At 36.3% G+C, this 23370-nt stretch overlaps 1 protein-coding gene across 3 annotated transcripts in view; it reads right to left on the bottom strand.

Moving 5' to 3' along the window:
• The window catches only part of LOC149081624 (inactive dipeptidyl peptidase 10-like), a 273617-nt gene that overhangs the window by 15949 nt on the left and 234298 nt on the right, over positions 1-23370 (bottom strand). For all 3 annotated transcript variants that reach the window (XM_089237039.1, XM_089237042.1, XM_089237040.1), the window contains 13 exons: positions 21535-21629; positions 19351-19425; positions 17922-17974; positions 15645-15723; positions 12112-12238; positions 11541-11710; positions 10532-10632; positions 9161-9290; positions 7970-8119; positions 6425-6504; positions 2495-2724; positions 1728-1826; positions 143-218 (listed from right to left, as the gene is read on the bottom strand). In XM_089237039.1, the coding sequence (XP_089093165.1) occupies positions 143-218; positions 1728-1826; positions 2495-2724; positions 6425-6504; positions 7970-8119; positions 9161-9290; positions 10532-10632; positions 11541-11710; positions 12112-12238; positions 15645-15723; positions 17922-17974; positions 19351-19425; positions 21535-21629 (1465 nt within the window). The remainder of the gene's footprint in view (positions 1-142; positions 219-1727; positions 1827-2494; positions 2725-6424; positions 6505-7969; positions 8120-9160; positions 9291-10531; positions 10633-11540; positions 11711-12111; positions 12239-15644; positions 15724-17921; positions 17975-19350; positions 19426-21534; positions 21630-23370) is intronic.

Genomic DNA, 23370 nt, shown 5'->3' with positions numbered 1-23370 from the left:
GTTTCATCTTTTGATCCCAAAAATCCGATTCCCCTACTCATAAGTAATGATAAGAACTTCATTGTTGTAAGCTACTTGTTTTTCCACGACAATTAATTTATCAACTTATTGAACGAGTATTGCAAAAAAAATCGGATCTTACACGTTTACTACAAGAGGGTATTTTATCACTTCTTCATCTTTCATTCCTGGTGGTAGAAGAAGTCTTACATTCGCATCTGGAATAGAAATGAATAGTGTAAATCAGATGCTACGAAGAAGTAGAGAATATTTTCGAAAACAATTTCATTATTACCGAGTTTAGCAAAGTGATTAATAAAGGTAGAAGAAAATAACCAGATCACGGCAGACCGTGATCTGGTTAGGAGGAGCCTGCACGCAGTAAATGTTAATTAGTTTACATATCGTTATGCGGAATTTATTTATTTTTATTTTTTGAGGTAGGCTTTGATCGCCTCTACAAGACACTTGAATGAACATTTTTGCTTTGTGAGCTCTGAAGTCAGATGACTTCAACCAGGGGTAGATCCATCGGGGTGATTCCCCCCCCCCCAAAGGGAAATGTGGTAGTTTATGAAATTTTCGGAACTTCTATATGATAATATTGCAACTAAAAATTGAACAGCAAATTCAAGAAAACTTCGACTAAAAAACGGATAGAACCGGAACATAAAAATCATAAAACCCCGATAAAAAAATCGGGATGGAGGGGGGGGGGGCGGGGACCCCAGAAAGACGGGACTGTCACGGAAGATACGGAACAAAATGCAAGATATAGGGTCACTGTGTGCTGAGACTTTTTAGCTACCTGTAAAATTTTTGCTGCACACGAAAACAACCTGTCAATGGTGTTCTATTGCATTTAAAAATGTTAGCGGAAGCTATGCCTTTTACCACTGGTAGAATATGAGGCAGGGCCACAACTAGGGGGGGGAGGCGGGTCTGATGCCCCGGACGCTGGACTAGAAGGGGTGCTGAATTCAACATTTAACCGCTTCTTCTACATGAGAAGGGGCGCCAAAATGCCTGTGTGCCACGGGTGATAAATTATATAGTTGCGGCCCTGATGATTGGTATAATAATGCGGAGATACGAGGGAGGGGAGGGGCATTCCTCCTCAGCGTCTGCATATATATATACCTCTTTTGAGGTAACGGAAGTAAGGTGCTTTGCATCAGTCTGGGGCTGTGAGCCGTTCTATCTATCTATCTATCTATCTATATATATATATATATATATATATATACATGAATTGACATCGTCATCATCATCATCATCGCGCACCCCCCCCCCCTCTACTTTCAAGTCTATTCCCGCCTATGTGTATAATAGAGAGAGATTTAATTTTCCTCTTCATAATAAAAAAAGCAAAATCGCAACCTTGTTTAAAGATTGTTTTAATTATTGTAATGAAATAACTTAATGTATATTCGTATTTTCTTTGCGTTGTCGTGGGATAACTTCATTATTATTTGAATTATAGGAAAACTACGGATTTATGAAGCGTCATCTGTTGGGAATTGAAAACAGCTCATATCAGATTTTTTTAAAACCGGACAATTTCTGTATTCTAAAATGACTAATAGATGGCGCTGCGTACTTTTCAGAAACTATAAAATTCGGAAACAAATGAAACTTTATACAGAGATCTTCACAAAAAAAAAGTCCAAATTGACATTAAAAAATATGAAACAAGCGCTATCTGTTGGAAAGAGACGAGTACTTACTATATCCTCCTTCTATAGGCACATTGAAAGTTCGAAGCTGAGGCATCGCCGTGTTATCAACAGAATGATTAACGTTATCATTACTGTCCAGGATGACCACTAACAAAGACAGAAAAAATAATAATTTTGGGCAAATAATTATAAGGGGTGCATAACATACAGAGATTATGACATTTACTGGTGAACCGTTTATCTTAGAGGTATACTTCTAATTAGAATAAGTTTCTAAATAACGTGTAGTACTTATATATGTCATTCATGTTGCAAGGGGTTGTATACTTATTATTGACTGAGATAAGATATACTAACCCCCGGCTTATAACTGAGATAAAAAAGTTCAAAATGCGGGAAAATCGTTTTACTAGCATTTAACGCTGATCCCCCCCCCCCCCCATCCCAAATTTCCTCCACTTCTCGAATTCGGATATCTCAGTGAATACTGCACTTAGAAATGTGGAACATTTTGTGTTTGAATCAGGAGAGACAGAGAAACATTTTTTTTAATTGGGTTCTGGGGCACACGTGCACTGTATAAAACGTTGATTTGTTATTTTAATAGCTATAACATACAATCCCTTGAAACATGAATGACATGTCTGAGTACAACAAGTTATTTGCAAACTTTTCTAATTAGAAGTATAGTTCTAAGACCACCGGTTCACCAGTAAAATGCCATACCCCCACTTCTTTGTTTGCTATGAACAATGTATATACAGAACGATAGAATCGTCAAAACTTAAAGACATAAAAAAAAAGAATGTGCTTACGCCTCTGATGATCGTCTGAGGACCGTAAGTCTATCCAAGGCACTCCGGGACCTAGACATTCTAGGATGTAGTATTTGGCTCCGGGACTAAATATCACATTATTGTATGTGCACTGATTCCCGAGGTCACACGTGTGGCACTGCTCTCTTTTGGGGTAATCGGATTCGGTGTCTGTGACGGAAAAAAGATGGCGCTTTGCTGGGTCATCAGCCAAAGTCGTCAAATAATATCTATACGACAGAATAAATTAATGTGGTAATGGTTTGTTCAAAAAAATGTAGACATTATTGAAGTAAGAAAATGTGCATTTCAGTGCTACTTAAAATACAGGGTAGATCAATTTTATTTTTTTAAATCGATTAACAGATTGCATTGAATAGTATAAATTCAGTGCGTAAGAATATATTGTATAATTGAATGTGTCTGTTTCCTTGAATCAATCGTCAAGGTTTTACTTCTAATTTTCAATCCCTTTCATACTCAAGCTTTCGTGTAATGTTAATTAATAAATCATGACTAACATGTAGAATTATAAACAGAAGTGTTACAAAATGTAATGTAATGAGCAGGGCTTGGATTTTTATGCCCTAAAAACTTCTAAAAACTTATCTATAAAAAAGGCGTTCATGCCCTTAAAAAACTGCAAATATTCCCTATAATCGAAAAATATGTTATTTTTATAGTATAAAAATATGTTAAACTATTCCATATGTTACTCAATAGTAACATATGGAATTACTGCCTGGGGAGTTGCTTATCAAACAGATATACAAAAGCATGATAATATATATTATAAAATAAGGTCCATAATAACAAATACCACAGCAAACAACAATGCGACAGAATGTCTCAAACTAACTATAAGATAAAACTATATTTATAGACTAATAAAATTTTCATTCTTAAACAATAAATGGCTAGAAACAAAACAAAATAGAACCTCATCTAGATTGAATAACATATATCAAGTGCCGAAAACAAATAAAACGTTATTCCAAAAGAGTTATAGATATACTTGCCCCAAAAATAATGAACCTATACCATGCAATTAATCAGACAATTAATAACATAAAATCCAATCACAATATATTTATATTCTCAATAAACACTTGTCTTGAATCCATACTACAACAATAATAGATCATAAACCAACACAAAATAAATCATTCTACGAAAAAGAGGGGAGAGAAATTTTAAAAATATAACCATTTCTGCTATCAACTGAAAAATACATGTGATGACCATACTTGTATGCCAACTGAATAATTTATTATGTTTGTATTTATATATATATAAACATATATAAGTATGCATGTTATTGTTTGTTCAGCTAAAAAGGAATAAAAGGGGAAAAAAAGTAAAAATATAAATAAGACTTTATAAACTATTTAACGAAGTAGTACATTAACAAGGCTGTTGCAAACTCTTGATTTTAATTTATATTGACCCACTGGAAGGACTTGTAGCCCCTGGGGGTCACAGAGTATCTGTGTAATTTTTTTTCTTTTATTTTCCAGTGTTATGATTGTATGTTTTATGTGTAGTGTTCAGTCCAATAAACAAAAAAAAAATGTCCTAAAAAAACTTTTCATTCCTATCTCAGATAACATTAGTTTTAGCAAAACAATATTATAATGTGATGTATATGTAATAGTGTTGATGCAGTCTAAATTCTTCGTTTCACTAACCACTACGAGTATTAGAGAATCGATATCATTGGTTTCTTTTTTTTACAGTTAATGTACCAAACGCACACATACACAGAAATTTTGTAATGTAAAAAACAGAGGGAAAAAAAGATTTTTCTCTAGTCAATTGAAGACTTCGTTTATGTTTTCGGTGTTGGAGCGGATTTCCTTTCTGCAGCAACTTTAGTTATCGCTCAGTTTGTGAAACAAAAAATTGTTTCATCTGTACAGAACATTTTTTAATCATATTCAGAAAGGAATTTCTTCAGTTGCTGTGAAGTTCTCTGCTTCACTTTAGGCATGTTGAAAATTCGATTTCACAACGTAATACGGATTTTTCACAATCGATACTAAAATTATCAACAGATACTCATCATCAATGGCACATCAGTCCTAAGACTGGTCACCTCATGATGAGCAGCCTCCGCTCATCTCTGTCTGGGACTTTGTTCTTCAGTTGGTTATAGCTGGTACAGTCTGCGTCATTTAGTAGCGTTGATATCCAGGTGATCCTGGGCCTCCCCCGGGCCTTTTCCCTTCTATCCTGCCTTCAATCACATCTCGTAGCAATCCATTGTGACGGAGAACATATCCCAAGCAATGTAGCTTACACTGGTTGAGACTGGTTGGTTAGTCTGCATTTTATCCTTTTCAGCATTTGGTGACTCTCTCCAACCTTTGTTAGTACTTGTGAATTTGATCTTTTCAGTGTCGAGCTTATGCTCTCCATGCGCCTATAGCACCACATCTCCAGCACTTCCATCGTTTCGCGTCTCTCTTGTTAATGGTCCATTTATACCATAGTTTCCCAACCTTTTTTGTCCCATCGCCCACCAACGCAATCTAACCCATAGGATCGTATGTTATACCCGCAGCTTCTACCGCCCCCCTGGAACATTCCATCGCCCCCAAGGGGGCGTTAACGGCCACGTTGGGAATCACTGATTTATACCTTAATCAGGCGTTTTCGTAGTTTAATCGGTAAGTTTTTATTCGTTAACAATCCTTGTTCAGCGCGGATATCTTGTTTAGCAAGGGTGATTCTAGATCTTTTGTCATTGCTGCAGTATCCATCTTCCGTGATCAATCCTCCTCCAAGTATTTAAACGATGTTATTTGTTGCAGTTTTTGACCTTTGATTTTTTTTTTTTTTTGTGAAGCGACATTGTTTTCGTTTCGCTTATACCAATTTTCATCCCGTACTTCTGAACCTTGTAGTGAATCCTCGAGAGTAGTGTCGTCAGTGTTGTAGGTCATTCGTAAACTTTATCGTTTTAACTATCCAGCCTCCTTATTCGTATACGAGAATTGTATTCACCAAAAGCCTCATTTAAATTTAGTCAACAGTCATTATAAGGGTAAATTCCGAAGAATTTGAAAATATTGAAGCCCCTATGACTTTTATCTGGACCTGCTCGAACTGGATCAGATGCAATAATGCTTACTCATTAGTCCCGTTCACATGTGCAAATATTGCGGTAGCATTGGGAGTTCTGGCACCAGCTTGACAATTTTTTTCCTTCGTAAGGAAAAAAATGGGGAGCAGCCATTGGTGAAAATTCTTGAAGCGGTTGTAAACTCACTTTTTGCATTTCCCATTTGAAAGGGGCTATTAAACCAAAATTTCTCTTCAAAAGATCTCCCCGTCTCTCCAACAAAATCATAGTTAATGTGCTGTCATTTATAGATAAAAATATGTAGCTGAGTATTTTTATCTTCAGAAAAGCATTACACAAAATTAAAAAAAAAATTTAATGGTTATTTTTTTATATGATAAAAACTCCATAATGGACCAATTTCAGGAAATTTTTCCCACGAGTTACCAACGCAGATTCAGATGATTAATGTATTCACAGCTACACATCAATGTCATTGAAAAGGGCTATTATTTTTTGTGCTCTAAGAATTCGGTGTCGTTGCTGATTGGTTGGGAGAAAAGAAGACAGAGCTCTCATCAGAGGCGGGAACAGAAAAACCAGCCTGAGGTGGGATTGGAATAGCGGGGAAAAAATTTACTTTTTATCGAAAATTATGAAATATGCCTTAAAATTATCAAAATATAGTCTATCACGTAAAAATAGTGAAATATCCAAAAAAATTAAAAAAAGATATACAAAGACATAGAAATCAGAGCCCTAGTAATGAGTAACGAAATGTAAATGAGTGAAATAAATAGATTTTGAGTGATTAATTTTTCATTTGTGTCTATCTGAACAAAAAACAGAAAAAGTTCAAAACTCACACAGTATGATTATCGTCAGAATGCACAAGAACCTTGGTCACATCGAACTGGCCACCTGTGAGAAATGTTTTTCTCCCATTCTGAATAAATAAAACAAATTAAATTAATTATATTTTATATCACACAGATTTACACTTATATTAACCAACTTATATTACCTTTAACAAATTTACACTTTATACGCTTTTATCATCCCATGTCGAGGTGGAACCAGTATCAGAAAGAAGCCGATACTTCATTGTTGTAACAGCCCCTTACGATCACAGGAAGGCCTCTGCGAATTTGGTTCTTTGCTTAGCAGAACTCATAAGCCAATCATAAAATTCAATAGCTAACTCCAGATAAAGGGGGGGACGGGGGTTCTTATTGCGGGGAAGGTAGAAACTCTAGTACGAACTCTACCAACATTGATAACATGCGCCACCTTTTACTATTTTTTAGGGAAAAATAAGTAATTTTTACAATAAAAAAAAGGATTTTTTTTTCACATAAAGCTTCCACTTTAACATTGCTACAGTTGTTGATTTGCATGTTATTGATCTACGCATAAAACTGTACAAGAAAACCATAGTAAGCCTTTTCCACCCCAGGTGGCACAATTTGAGGTCATTTTCAGGTTTGGCTCATGGACTGCAACAAAGCATCAGGAAACCTGTGAACCGCAAAGGGTTAACACTTTCTTCACTTGCAAAATATTAAAAATATAAAATATTCGTTTTTTATGAAATTTCTGAACTTTATTTGGTGATCCTCCGATTTCGGTTATCTGCATAAAATAATTCCTTTTGCTTCACACGATGACCATCAAGTATTATCGTGCTTCTAGAACTGTCTGCTAAGACCCTTAAGTTTACAGAAACATGATTTTCGACAGTTTCGGAGCCTGTACTGAAGACACAGAAACGTTAATTCATGTTTTGAAACACAAAAAAGAAGCATCGCGTCACATACATTTCAAATATCTATGAATTCAATTTAATTAAATCGTATAGAAATTCTTGGAGAATATAGAAAAACAGTGATTATATGAGAAATAAATTTCATCCTGGTAAGTGTTGCGCCGCTTATTCGAAGAATTACTTATACGCAAATATATTACTGCCAAAGCCCAAAATAGTACGAACTGGCATTCCCAAATGTCGAAATTTCGGGCTTTTGTCGGCCTCTATATATAGATCCCTAAAAGATACCGAAATTACGATTGCTTCGATCGTTAGGGTTACCATAGCTGACCATAATTATCACACAAAAAAAACGCCAACGCGTGGCGATGACCCCGAATCATAGGAATCGGTATATAGGGATAAATAGGAATCGATATATAAGTGTAGGCGAAATCTCGAAATTCGGACATCGACCAGGAACGTGCTTTTTTTGTGTGTGTGTGCGTGGCTCTAACATATTTCTGTTATCAGAGTTTTGCTCATTTCATGCTTTTTCTGGTGCTGCCATATGCCTTCCATATTTTGAAGACAGAACTTTAGACTCAAATGCTTGAATTATATGACTGCTGAGGAATGGAAGAGAAAAAGATAGCATACTCACACTTGTGTTGATCATGGCGACATGCCTGAAATGTCCCGCGTTTCCATCAGCAAGTGGCAAACGTAGAAAATAATATCGCTTGCTCTCGGAGAACACGAGTTGCTCATTCATGTCTACCCACCCATGACCATGGCTATCATGCCTGAGGTGCTATCATAATTAAAAAGAAACAAACATTGTAAACAAATACATTCGTGTACAAACCAAATATAAATTCGATGGTCTTTCACAAACACGGATCCATCAAAGTTTCAAACTGATGCACGAACTATTTCAGACATGTATCATAATTAGGGATACGTAAATTTCGTATTTACGAAATATCCGCGATAAATGCGGAATTATCCAATTTTAACGAATAAGTGCTGAAATTTAATTTTTTATAAAAGAAGTCTAGGTAATTTACACTTTTTCAAGTGAGAAAGTCGTCATTTTCGTTAGTACTTGTAAGTGTGCTTGAAAGGGAAACCGCAAGAGTCACTTCTCTCCCCCCCCCCCCCGACATTGTGTTAGATGTGAATACAGTCGAGTTCGGTTATTAGGTTATAACATAGCCCCTTGGTGATTTTTCCATTGTTTTTTGCAGCATGTTATATCCGGATTATTTTCTTGGTTAAGACCATTCTTTTGGTTTGTCATATCCACAGTGTATGCTTTAAGCAGGGTGTGTTATGACAGAGGTGAAAATAAATAAGACATGAATGGGCCAAATTTTAAGTATTCCACATCTGTATGTTATATCCGGGTTATGTTATAATTGTACTCGACTGTATGTGCAACTTTTGGAATTTCGAGAAAGGATGCTATAAAAGCATTTCAAAAATAAGGTTAAATTAGAAGAAAGTAGCGATATAAATTAGAAAGTAGAGGTAGAGATGTTAGTTTCATTTAAGTACTTTAACATTTCCCAGTTACACGGCCGGTTCTTCTTAAATGCGAAGTTTTTTATTTCAGCTATGTTTTATGTATTCGAGAGTTTTCTTTGTGAATGAATGTGAAATTTGTCATTTGAAATTCGTTACTGCGAATAAATGCGAAATTTCTGACTAAAACTTTTTTTTTTGGAAAATTTACGTGTATCAATCATAATCATAATCAATTCAACAAAGATAGTATAATACCTTACTTAATTATTACTCACATGAAAAGAAAATGAAAATAAAGGATAACATGTGACGAGATTACACTCACTCTATTACAAAACCAGGTAAGGCCAGCAGGATCACAGATTGAGATTAAGGAGGAATTCTGGAACCGCTTCAACCATATAACTGCTATCCTGTTGTCGTCGACCCACTGAACGGATGTGAAATAATAATCTCTGAAAATGAAATTTTGAAAATCCATTAAGCAATTTACTTACGTAAAAACTGATGACTTAGATTACTTTCACTTAATCGCATTTGAAAAGACTCTGTAGTTCTAGGAGAAATAGTGTTCATGCAATAGGGTTTGAAAATGGGTCCCAATTGAAAAAAAACCATTTAGATTTAATCTTGATTTAGATCTAGTAAATGGTTTAAACAAAATTGGTAATGTAATATGTGTATCTTTCGATTATAAACGGTGGCTTGTAAGCGCTAATGTGGACTTTATTTCGCAAACCGTCCGTCGTAGAAATATGATTCTAATTTCAAAAATTAGACGTTGAAAAAGTAACCTGTAATAGTTTTTGTTGCCCTGTCTCTGCTGAAGAAAACAAAAAAACAATTCAGTGTTTCCAAGTGCAATATTCGCTAAGATATTTGAATTCACAACCGGAGAAAAGTTGTGAAAGAACAGCAAAAACTAACGGACAAAGTATTTTCTCAACTTTTTTCCAATTTTTGAATTCGAATATCTTAGCGAATATTGCACCTAGAAACTTGGAATTTTTTTTTTGGACTCAGAAAATATTGATATACAACCTACTAACTAGAAGTTAGAGGACAGGGGGACCGCATAAAAAATATATGTTTGTGGTTGCGCACTATATTACTGGTGCAGAGCAACTTTTGAACACCTTTTGAGTATTTTAAAATTGAAACTATAACTCTACGGTGGACGGTTGATGATAGATAGATAGAACCGCTCACAACCCCGGACTGATGCAAAGCACCTTACCTCCGTTACCTCAAAAGAGGCAGAGTTGTGTCGGAAAAGTTAGCAAAGATTTATAATGATGGCTCTTCTTGCCCCGTGCTCGCAAGTTTCGAATCACTCGCGTCGCTCTTCCCACGAAGACAGCCATCAACTCGATGCAACGTACAAAGCATTAGACTGAAATGGACAGCTGAACCAAATTACTAGGGAGAAAAATTGCACGTGCACCCAGTGGCACATAAGGGCCGGAGACCGCAGCCTGGAATTTGACGGGAAACGAAGAAACAAAGCCTCCGTCCACAGTGCTGGGCCGCGTTTTGTTTCCCTTCCCTTTTACAGAATATGCAATATACACACACAGAAAACACACAGAGCCTGCACAGCGACGGGAATAATCAAACAGGACGGTTGAAGAGATGAAGGCCGCATTAGCACATAAATGATACCCTGTATAAATGGAATGATGAATTCTCAACATACTTGCCAGTGTAGTCTGTTGGAGGCACGAGTTCTTTCCTGGCATAGTCCATCCTTGCGAGATCCACTACCCATAACCTAACTTTCGGGTTTTTCTTCCCAGCCTGCGGATAAATTACATCATAAACACACTTCAGAATGTCAGCAATAGAATATCGATACGTTGAGGTCGGCGTCCGATGTTTGGCCAGTTCGCGAGATGGACAACCACTTCATGTTTCCTAGATCTAAGTTTCTCAACGTTTATGAATCCTAAAGCCAGTAAAATATCTGAAGTAATTCGATGAACATTAATTGAAATCATGTCTCTAAATGGGATTAATGGCTCTTACACAGTATGCGTTTTTTTATTTGAGCCTCAGATATGTGTGATTATGATCCTCACGATATTCGACTTTCACTTAATTATGATTAAAATTTCATGTCTGCCTGCTGACCTGCCTGATTTTCACGGATCATAAGTTGGGATGGACTATTGGCCGAAAGCCGAAGTGTATATGGAAAGCTTGAATATTTCGGACTTTCCCCGGTTATTTCGTGAATTGACCAGACTACGGACACTTGAACATTTCTATTTTAATTTAATCAAGTAATTAGTTTCTAAAAATATTTGAACGATTATCATAAACAAAAGCAATTTTTCATTCTCGACAATTTCAAAATTTACATTCAAATATCTAGAGGCTAATAAATTAGTCAATTTTCTCCGTGAAGCAGCTTCTGTAATTTGCCATTCAGAACAAAATCAGTAAAATTTTATAATTTTTGAATCGAACTTGTCAAAACCTGTGTATGGGCAAGCGATGATACAAAATTTATTATTATTCTATTGTATCATCAAAAATAATGTATAGTATAGTCGAGAGGAAATAAATCCCTTTTTATTTTCAACCCTCGCATTCTTATATACATAACCTATTTCTTTAGTTTGAGTAATGGTGAATGAAATTTAATACGCAATTTATCCATTTATAAATGTTACATAATGTAGTTATCAATGAGAGGAACTCACTTTGGGATACCTGAACCTTCTCATGTGTGGATAGATGTTTGTTACATCATGGTAGTTCCCGTACCTCGGCAGGGTCATGAAATCGACTTCGGAATCGTTGAAAGTCGCGTAACATATCTTCGTCCCATCTTCAGACCACCAAATTGCATGATTGCTGAACAATATCTCTTCTGAAAATCAGTATCGAACAATAATTTATCTGTACATTACATTTAAAATATATACACTTGTAAAAGAATTTATCCATATCCTCCTCAATCCTGAACGAAAGTTTGCATTTTAAGTTTTTTAAGTTAATTTTAAACTGCGAAACCGCCTAAAACTGGTTTGTCTTCAGATGGGCTGAATAATTTACTACCAAGTATTTACAACGTCTAGAACTAATTTTGAGGTCTCTATGAATATTTCATTTAACTAGGTGGGGTTTTTCAAAATGCTGCTTGGTGACTCCTACAGGTGATCCCAGGAGCGGGAACGGGATAAGTCCAGTGGCAAAGTCCTGGCGTTCATTCAAAAGGCGACGCCAGAACTGAAGAGGTCAATTTATCAGATATATAGAATATGTGCAGACCTTCGTATATCCAGTCAGGAATACCATTGCTGAAAACATCATCCTCTCCATCGAATGTCAAAGGCCTCGGTTTGGTGTGTTGGCTAAACTGCGGCATGTAGTACATGTTGCTACCTTTCACAAACACCTGAAAAGAAATACGTGAATTCAATTCATTATTCGATACATTCTATAACTTCACGAATCAGACTGGCAACATTCATTTACGAACATGCCTATAACAAAATATATTGAACAAATCGATGTAGTCACACCTTTCGTGTTTCTGGGCGACATTGAGAGGAAAAGAACTGTTTTGGTGCCCCATTCGGAGAAGAAAAACATTTTTGTATCATATTCGAAATGCATTATTGTTGATGAAATTACTTTGAAGCCAAATTCACCATTAAAAGTCCAAAATATAAGCCAAGCTCTTTGTCTTTAATAAATGGTGAAAAAGTTAATTTATGATGAGAGTAAGATGCTGAAGATGAATTGCAAACATGCATGTAAATAAAGCGTTAAATGATATGATTATTGATATTAAATAATATAATTAGAATTAAAAGTTTAAAATTTAAATTGGAATAAGAATTTGGCTTTCCATTAAAATATTACGTATTTTTAACAACCCGTAAACTATGTTGTGTGGCATTGATATCCTGATGAGATGAAATCCAAAATTCCACACAAGTGATGGAATGACTGGAAACGTCGTGCTGCCATCTAGCAACGAATATCCGAAACATTGTCTTTGAGGTGAAAATTATAATACACCTCCGCTAATGAAGATGATTCGTTTAGGAATCACGTTTGTTAGGAATTCGTTAGGAACATTTGTTTAGGAATCACGAATGTGATTTCCCATAGGTTTCTATGGAAAATCATTTAGTTCGTTACAGCTTCTGCTCAAATTTTGCGGATAAGTTTTTTAACACGAAGTAGCTCTATAAAAAACGCAAAAACTCACTAAAGGGTAAAATGAACACCTAAAAAATTGGATAAATGAGAATCTACAGGATGATGAGAGCTGCTGAAGATCTTTTTATATTACACTAACGTATACACCAGCTTCAGTCTACTAAAGGAGGGGGGGGCGGTGTTGACAACCCGGTAGAATTCATATTCGTCCCCATCCGTTTGTGATTTGGTCAGCTCATTTGTGTACATGTCAATTGATGCTAAGATTCTTGCAATGAAAGAACGCGTGCTCTAAAAGCACAGGTTCCTTTATTTTTCGATGCATTTTCTATTTGATGAATAGATATGCAATCTTTCATTTTGCATAAAACAGTTTAAAAACTCTAAGATATAGAATTGGAGGTACCACTAGAAAAACTTCTCTGCAATCACACCAGAATAAGCCTCTCTTGGGTAAAAGCACATATAGGCCAATGGGGTAATGAATTGGCGGATACCACGGCGAAGGAAGCTACCGAATGCGAAATCATTACTTGTGATCTGCTGCTTCCCGCATCACACGCCAAAGCAATCCTATGGAAGGATCTAATGAATAAATGGCAACAGAGGTGGGATGACAACGCAGAGCCGGTCGATCAACTCATAGGATCCTGCGACATGTAATGCCTCGGAACCATGAATGGTCACGTGAGATGATTATGTTCGTAACGGGCCATGGTCCATTTCCGGCTAACCTTCATAGGTTCAAATCAATCCCCAGTGATAAATGCTCATGTTTGGCCATAGGCACGCCTCTTCACTACGCAACTCTATGCCCCAAGACAACGGCTTTCCACTTCAGAGAGCCAGCTGAACATCTGCGAATACCTTGGCTTGAGTGCATCCTGAAGCGGGAAGATTCGAAAAGTAAAATACGTAAACTGGTCCGCTTTCTAGAGCAGCACCCTGAGGATATCAGAACTACAATCCCGGAGCCAGAACCAGATAGAGAGCCACCTATGCCAGTTAGGAGATCCACTAGACTACGACGTCAACTACACCCAGACAGCGATCTCGTACATCTGTTTAGAGAAGAGGAAGAAGAAGAGGAGCCTGAGTAGTCGAGAATAGTTTGATCCACGCTGGCTTATCGAAAAGCTGGATACAGGCAGCAATTACTGACGAATGTCTTTGGACTAAATCAAACTACACGGTGCAGCGATTAGATCAACCCAGCAGTAGATCGACAGCTTTCATTGATGTGATAGTTACTGATCCAATGAAAATCCCTGAAGAGAAGCAGATCAAATTTTATCAAGAACTATTCCCGATTATGACGATTATTATGAGATTTATAACCTGTGATTTACAATTGTGATTTATTTACAGAATCACCATTTTTCGATTACAAATTTTATACTTGTTTACTGGCGAGGTGCGTAATGGCACCTGCCCATGTATGTAATATATCTTTCTCAAGATCAATAAATGGTTAGGTTTCCCCGGAGGCACCCGAGTCCCCAGGGACAATGTGCTTATATCACTGAGTGTGACAGAGCCTGGGTGTCTCTCGGTTCCTATCACTATCCCTATCACTATCGGGAAAGAGCCTTCAAGAGCCAACTTTAAGAATAGGTGTACGGTGTACGTAGAGGCCTACGATATATATACTGTATATATAGGGTGAGAAAAAAGTCCGTAGAAACTTTAAAAATTCATAAAAACCGGAAAAATAACGGAAATAAAAACCGGTTTGCAGGGTTAGCATCACTAGGTCACGGGAATTTTTTCAAGACAGGAAAAAAAATGATTCACAAAACAGTCGATAGGTGGCGGTGACGAACACAAGTCAAAGAAAAGATACGAAAATAACGAGCACATGACCACCACCACCACCACCACCAAACCAGAACATGACTCCAAAGGGGATATAAGCGGTTAAGAAGTCATGCTGGAAAAACCTTTCAGCATCCAAGCCGGGAGAACCACCACGCAGAAGTCGCAACAGCAGTTACCAACCCCCAGAGCAATCAGAAAAGTCAGCACAAAGTTTCTTATCTTTAGCAGTACCCCATCTGGGATTTAGAACTGGTTTGACCGGTAATTGAAGCGGTCATACAACTATTTATTTTTAAAGATGAATTGGAATTTTTTTTATAATTAGAAAACCAGTGCAAAATGCTTTCATAATAATTTTCATCATCATTACTTACGATATAATCTTGATTGATCACGATTTTTTTTTAACTTTCAGATCATTGCATTTTTAAATAAAATATCAGTGGTCATATCATTATGAAACGGGATGACAATGGTCTCAGGCATCGTCAAAACTTCTACTAGACTAAAAAGTAAATATTTTTGATTGGGAAAGGCAAAAAATTTCATCTTTTTTTCCCTATCAACTAATGAAATTTAAAATTTTACACCACTGGAAATTACGACAATTATTTTTTCAAGATTGTACTTGCTGTAACTATGTATGATATCTACATTCGAAATTCAAGTATTCTATAAAAATTCAAGCCTTGGACTTGATTTAATGTGAAGGTCTTATTAAATAACGTCTTATATAAACCTTCATTATAATATTTTACAAGCACGTCACAATTATTTTAGAACGCACAATAATTTGGAAAATGACTGACACTCACCAACTGACTCCCTCTTCTTCCCCACTGTGCGAACTGAAGCATGGCGGTTGAATCGTTATAAAGTAGAGGCACAACATGCCTGTCGAGAAACATCAATATTTGTCAAAATATTTTCATTTTGAGGAAATCAAAATTAATCAGTTTATTAATTATAATCAAATTAATTCGTTTATCTAATGAATAGTATTAGTCAATATATGTTTCATTATTTTATTTATTTATTCAATATTGTTTGGCTAATGCCTATACAAGATGTTACGTGAATCAAGTGGAGGCGGCCTTTCATTTGAAAAACGAAAGGGGTTATCTCATCATAGTCATGAACACATCGTCAATATTGAATTACACTTCGAAGAAAAGTATCCATACTATCGAACAACTGGTTGAGGCAGCACCTCTCTTATAGGCATCCGGGTAAAATAGATGCTCTACCCTCACCCCAGCTGGATGTATCAATTGGCATTGTGAACATTTACATCCATGAAAACCACGGCACCAAAGGGCCCTTTTACACTTGAAGCAAAATTCATGTCCCCCCACAAAATTCTTAGTTAAGGCCCTGCCGGGTGGACCCGTGTGTTAAGAAGGCCCTGGGGTGAAGAAATTGCCTCGTATACGACGTACATACAAGTGAAGCTTCTGGATAATTGCTATGAAAATATTTTCCTACTTCTCTGTAGATAAAAGTATGAAACTGAATGATATAGTTGTTATGATAAATACGATGAATCCAGTGATTATCCAATCGCCGGCTAGTATGCATAATCACCTACTACAGTCAACGATCGTTATAAGAACCCCACGTTATAGCAGCCATTCCGTTACAATGACCTGAAGGATGTGAGTCATATTTTTCATAGAATGACTGTCATATATTTTCACTTTTGATATAGCGCCCCTTCCGACATAACGTCCGTTTTCGACGGTATGAAGGAGGGACTCGTTGTATCGAGCGTCGACTGTATTTTGTTATGTTTGATAAGTTTTGTTCATACCGTGTGAATTTATCATGATAATTACAGGTGATTACGTGTAATCACCGGCTAGCATTGGTAAATACTCGTATGGTCAATCGTCAGTGAAATTACCGAAATTTACCGGAATCACGTGATCATGAATAAACTTCAGTCTTTGATGTGAAATCAACATTATCAGGCATAATAATTTTGTTTTCATTTTCTCGACTAAAATTATCATTTAATTTTTATGACAAAATATACGCGTTGTGTACGTGTAAAAAAATTAATATATCAACCCTCCATCGGGTGCAGTATATTGATCACTGAGTTCGAGCGCAATGTGCTTGATGGGTATACATTCCAAAACATAATGAATATTCAATTAAGTTCATTTACACAACTGACAAGTGAATAATAAATCTATTGACACTCCTAATAATAGCTAACATCATTACTAAGAGCGTCAATAGAAGAAAAAACCCAAAAGTTTCTGCAAAAAGCCATATATGTATATATATATTTGACATAAAACCAGTCGTACAAATTTTAATGCGGCGTGACTATAATTTAAACCATGTCGGTGAATACCGCCCTTAAGAGACAGCCAATAACTAGCACTAGTGTCAGTGCTATCTAGGAAAGGCGAGAGAAGAGAAAATGTACGAATAAGGCTGTACACCCCCCCCCCATTAGATCAGTTGAGCCCGACGGGGGGGGGGGGTAAATGACGAAAAGAGAGCTGATAATGCTTTTCCATATTCATCAAATTTACCAACGTCATTTGGGAATTACGTATAATCACTGGTGAGAGAGATAAATGTATTGAAACTCAACGTACTCTTAATGAGACGATTGGTGATTACTCACATCCGCCACTAGATGCTTAATAATATGCGGATATATTAAAGGTTCAAATTTGCGCACTCTCTGGTCAAGCGCATGGAGCACCAGACCCCACTGTTCCCCCTTCATAGTTTCGGCCCTAATCTTGCATAATCACCGATTCATCACCGTCACACCAAAATTATTATTAAGATGAAGCTCCGGAATTTTTGCACTTCTCTCATATCGACAGATGGCGCTGCACGATTCAACTTTATTCTATTCGGAATTCGGAATCATTTGGCGACGTTTGGCAAGATAAAATTTGTTACTAATTGCCAATGAATGAAACTCACAAGTGTGTGTGTGTGTGTGTGTGTGCAGTATATGAGGGAGAGTAGCAAGGCAGAAAAATGGGAGTTATACGATGTTCAAATACAGCAGGCTACTGAATATTCAAAGGCACAAACAAAATAACCGAAATATATTTACTCACTCGTTGCTTATATTAAAAATCTTGTACTTCGCAAGAAAAGAATGGCTGTACACCTATAAACAAAAATGAATTGTTTGTCATATTATTAATGTCAACTAGGCATTTCGAAAACATGCACATATCTTATTGTTCTACAGAATGAATTTTGCGAAGTATTCACGATACTAAACAATATGCAACCACACATGCAATGTCCGGAAATACATTACTTGTATGTGTTTCAGAACATTGTATTTGTCTTAGGGCTCATACGATGAATCGGGTTACTCTACATAGCATTTCAGATAAGCAACCGTATTTAAAAATGTTTGAATAAATAGTTTGATCAGATTTTTGGGTATGACAAACATGCTCAGCATATCGTCCCCCCCTCCCTATGCCAGAGACATGAATGTGCAATTTATCACTTTTGAGCTTCTTAGCGGTTGGATCACTTATTTTGCTAAGTTTTCGCAGAAATGCACAACCGTGCTTATCCCCTATTGAAGCACATTTTAGAAAACAATTCAGTAGAATAACTTCCATAGATTAACATGGGTAGAGTATGTGCAAATTTCTAGAAAACATTCAAAAAAGTCGTTTTCTAGAAATTTGCACATTCATGTTCCTGGCACACAAGTTAATATTACATAGTTACCAACACTACGTTGGCACGAATGAATAGCATTTAAAAATATTCGATTAAAATTCGAGCAATCGGTCAATCAATCGCCTAAAACTTTTTGGTTAACAAGTTAACAATTTTAATCGATTCAGCCCTAATTTGTTTTTCTAAAATTTATTATCCAATTTTTGTTTCTGGGCAGAAAAACGTTTTCTAGCTGTGTTTTATAATTTGGTAAAATAAAAATAAAACTTTAACCTCTTAACGTACAGGTGCTAGATCTTGTATGTATCTTTGTAAATATATCTACCCTAGACTCTCCTATCAAGAGTGGGCCAACTGTCCGCTTACATCCGTTATTGACGCACCTGAAAAAATGATTTTAGGTAGTAGACCTCAGATCCATCATTCATTTTGTAAGAGTTAAAAAAAGACATGGAGGGAGAGAGAGAGAAGCGTTGTCAGTTTATGCTGTCATTTCCCAAAATTTCTCTGAATTGTGAAGCCAAATATCTCAGCGAATATTATTGCAACTGAAAACCAAGATTTCTTTGTTGGCCTCAAGAGAGACAGGACAACAATTCTCTAATTGGGGTTTTGAGTAAACGGCGTCCATATAAAAAGTTAACTTTTATATTTTAATAACTATACAAGCCCTTGCAATATGAATGACGTTATCTGAGGTCCACACGTTATTTGGATACTTTCTCTAACTGGTAGCATGCCTCTAGGATCAACAGTTCGCCAGTAGGCAATTAAGGGGAATCATGAAAGCATCCTGTACATTTTGATGAATTACTTGTTCAAAAAAAATGAGTAACTTACTTTTTTCGAGTCTATTGCGAGAAGAATATATTTCCTGTCAGGAGATATGGAGAATTGATGGACGTTCATTTGGCGCTGAAATAAATACAAATCATACAAATAAATATAACCCCATATTGCAATTCTAAATATGCATATATTTCATATAAGTTGGCATACACTGTATATACGATCAATGATACTTTGCATTATGCATTTCTTTTTTTAAGCTAAATCATGGAAAAGAGAATTCTCAGCGAATTTGGTGAAACTGAAATGACAGATTTTGACATTTAATTTATCACTAAAAATATTTATTATTCTGTTAAATTTTGATTTGGATATTTATTTTCATAAAAAAAAGAATAATATATAGTACCTTGTGATCGGTCAGAAAATAATCCACCAGATTATATGAAAATTACTGTTTCTCAAATACAGTGTAATTATATAAGTTGGTAAAATATCTATTAAAAGTACTGAAGGACGATGCAAGAGTTTTGAAATTGCATATAAATCCCTTCCTTATAATCATCCAGATGTGTCCTGTTGAAGGCTTTTGCGATCTATGAACTTCGGAACATTCGTCATTCTGAGAACGAGACACGAAGAATGCGCTCAGGATGCGTCCCACATTTCATGGTAATTAGCAAAATTTTTCTGAGAAAGAAAGTTTGGTACAGAATGGAGTAAGTGAAAGTCTGATGGGGATGATCGAGGGAACTATGAGGGCTTAGAACAAGTTCCCAATTCAGAGTGCGCAATTGTTTTCCCGAGTCCTTAAAGTATAAATATGGTCTGGGAAAACATCTTTATTGGCATTGCAGTCTTTCCTTAGCTCTGCCGTTTCTCTACTCAGCGCATCGTGATACTGTGAGTCTGGTAAGAAAGGAGAAGTCGCGTTTTCGTAGAATATTAGTTAAAGCACTTGCCCAGATTGCAAGAGGATCGAGTTCAATTCCCGGAAGAAGCAACCACCAATTTTTCTGTCGAAAACGCATTTGGGCATTAATATCCTGACACGCTCTTTCCTTAAATGAGTTTAGACTATTGCATTTTTCTTGCTCGTTGCAAACAACTTCTAAGGAAATTGCAGAAATATATATATGTTCAAATTTGGGTCTAAGAATGTCGTTGTCGTGAGACCTACGATAGCCCTGGAGAATAGCCTCACGGCAATGTACTGTTATTACTGAACCGTACATGCACCTCTTACACATTCCTCTGCGGAATTTCTAACGAATCGATACATACCGGAACGTGTTTTGTGCGCGAAAGTATGTCTTCCGTGTACAGAAGTAAGGAAAAGAAGAGCTTGTGTGAATTTTCATGTTATGAAAGTATCATGTTGATAGTCTGCTTATTCTTTGCAGAGAGACATGCCAATGGGAAGATGATGTCACTCTCAATCCATCCGAAGGTTTTCAACAGCTGGCGGATGCGAAAATATACTTAGGAAAACGAGAAAATTCAACTGCGTTAGCGGAGAATCGAGCCCACGTCCTCTCACTTGCCGGATGAGCGCCCCAGACCACTAGACTACACAATTAACGAATACCTCAATCTTTCCTTAGAGCTCATGTGTACTGAACGGGACCATACATGGACGGTCAGACCTAATTCAGACCAGAGCTCACAATTGGTGACACTGCTACCGAATAAGTCTGAGCTCTAAGGAAAGATCGAGACATTCGTTACCTTTGTTATCTAGTGGTCTAGAGCGCTCACCCGGCAAGTGAGAGGGCATTCGATTCACCGCACACACAAGGGCAGTTAAATTTTATCTCTTTCCTAAATACATATTCGCATCAGTCGGGTGTTAAAAACTTTCGTGTGACGTGAAAATACACTGCCGAAAAATCAGAATTTTTTACTACCTTTTGTTTTGTTTTATTTACTACAAAAGATGGCATGAGAATACTTGTTTATAAGATTTTTTACAATAGAATAGCGAGTTGTAAAATTGTAGTAGTGAGAATCAATACAATGGGCGCCAAATATTGAGATTGTGCCTAAAATCAGAACACGACTGACTCTAATAATGTTTTTCAACTTTTTTTCTCCAAACACTGCACACACAGTTGGTATTTGGTACTTCAAGAGCTTTAATATTCCTCTCTAGGGTGGGCTTAAAAATATATATGGGTAAGGTATAGTTAGTTAATATTAGTTTAAAATGCAACAAAAAGTGCGAACAGAACTTACGAATGTAGTATTAGGCATGACAATAGTTTTGTTTAAAGTTTGTGCATCAAAAATGGCTGCTGCTCCATCGGCGTCCCTGTATATGAATTCAAAATCTGAAAAAAGACAGGGGGAAAAATAAGATTACTCAATCACAATTATTATTATTAGACGGAAATTGAAACAAAATTCTTCTTTTAAATCCATGATCAATATTGAAATGAATTATGATGATTATAATTTATGAAATGGATTATAATCACAGTATGGCCTATTTCAACAGTTTTCAAAACTTTTTATTGGATATTTTGACGTTCTTCTTGAGTCTTTAACGATAATTGCAGTAGTCTCTCAACGATTCGGCTAGTAACTAGCAGGGCTACTGTCCGCCCTAGTTAAAAAATAATTATGATTCTCCCTAACACATGACAAATAATTTACTTTGCAAGGCATTGCAAGTGTAATGAATTTGTGTAATCATTTATCAATCAAATAAGTGAAAATAATTTTTGCATGAATTAAGCCTACGTTTTATGTTCGTATATTTTGTTTATTTTTACTCTTTCCGCGTCTTAACTAAAATCACTAGACCCTTTGAAAAATGTCATATATTTTTTTAATGAAATAGACTTTCTTCGGATTTTCAGCAGATGCAAAGTAAGGTATAGGGTGAACTGGTCCATTGAAGAAATCCCTATACAAAATATCTGAGCTTATCAATGCTAAAATACGGGGCTTTTAAATAGCCGAGATATCTCGTCAATGCCGCTGAGAGGGTTGGAAGTGTTTATATGCGTACTGTACAGTATGCATGATTTTACATTTCCGTACAACATTTTTATTATTTTTTACATTCATAAAGTACTGACTAGTATTAAGAAGTTAAGAAATATTTATGCGAGCAGGTTTTGATGTAAAAAGGGTATTTTTAATTGTATGGTGAGGGGAGGGGTTAGAAGTGTAAAATAAAACTCCGGGCTATCTACTATAGCCTACTGCAGGGGTGCACAAGCTCCGACCCGTAGGCCAAATGCAGCTCGTAAAGGGATTCCATCCAGCCGTCGGTAGGTGTTCCGGTAGAAAAATATAATTACACACAAAACGGTAAATACCTAGAATGAGCATATTTCATTCATAAAAATACGGGGAATTGGACGGGACTGAATAACAGCCAAAAAAGTTGTCAAAAGCAAGTGAAGTTGCCAATTACATCGAAAAAAATTGTCAAGTACGCAAGTATATTTGTTAATTAAAAATAAAAAAGTTGTCAACACAAAGTTGCCAATTATATCGTAAAAAAGTCGAAGGCATGTAAAGTTACCAATTACAGCCAAAAGAATAGTCAAAATCAACTAAAGTTGCCAACTACCGCTAAAATCGCTAAAAAATTTGAAAAAATGATGGGAAATCCAAAGCAAGTCAAAATGGGTATAAAATTTAATTCACCAAAAAAACCGTAGATGTTTAACAAATATATCAGATAAATATTATTATACGACTATAATTAGTTATGATAGTCATAATTATAAATAGTATGATCTTTAAATCATGAAAACAATCTTAATTAACTTAGAAGTTTGAGCAAGCCTCGTTCAAAATAGGGGAAACAACTTGACATTGTACAAAAATTTGGGACGAGCAAAATTGCTTGAACGTCGTTTAAAATGCGGGTTATATGATCACCCAATGTATACAAGTTTCTGGCCCGCGATATCGCATGTTCCCGTGGACTAGAAAGGTTTAGCAGACCCCACCCCTGGTCTACTGCATTGTGGTCAGTGAGTTAGCTGTTGTTGAACTCAAATACCACACATCAAGAAGTACAGGGTGCCCTGTAAGTGCTGATGCGGACTTTAT

This window comes from Pholcus phalangioides, unplaced genomic scaffold, assembly GCF_987345545.1.
Source record: "Pholcus phalangioides strain wild (caught in Gottingen) unplaced genomic scaffold, Ppha-v1.0 ptg000009l_1, whole genome shotgun sequence".
Lineage (NCBI taxonomy): Eukaryota > Metazoa > Arthropoda > Arachnida > Araneae > Pholcidae > Pholcus > Pholcus phalangioides.
The sequence above is the reverse complement of the archived record's forward strand: the minus strand, read 5'-3'. Positions and strand labels throughout refer to the sequence as shown.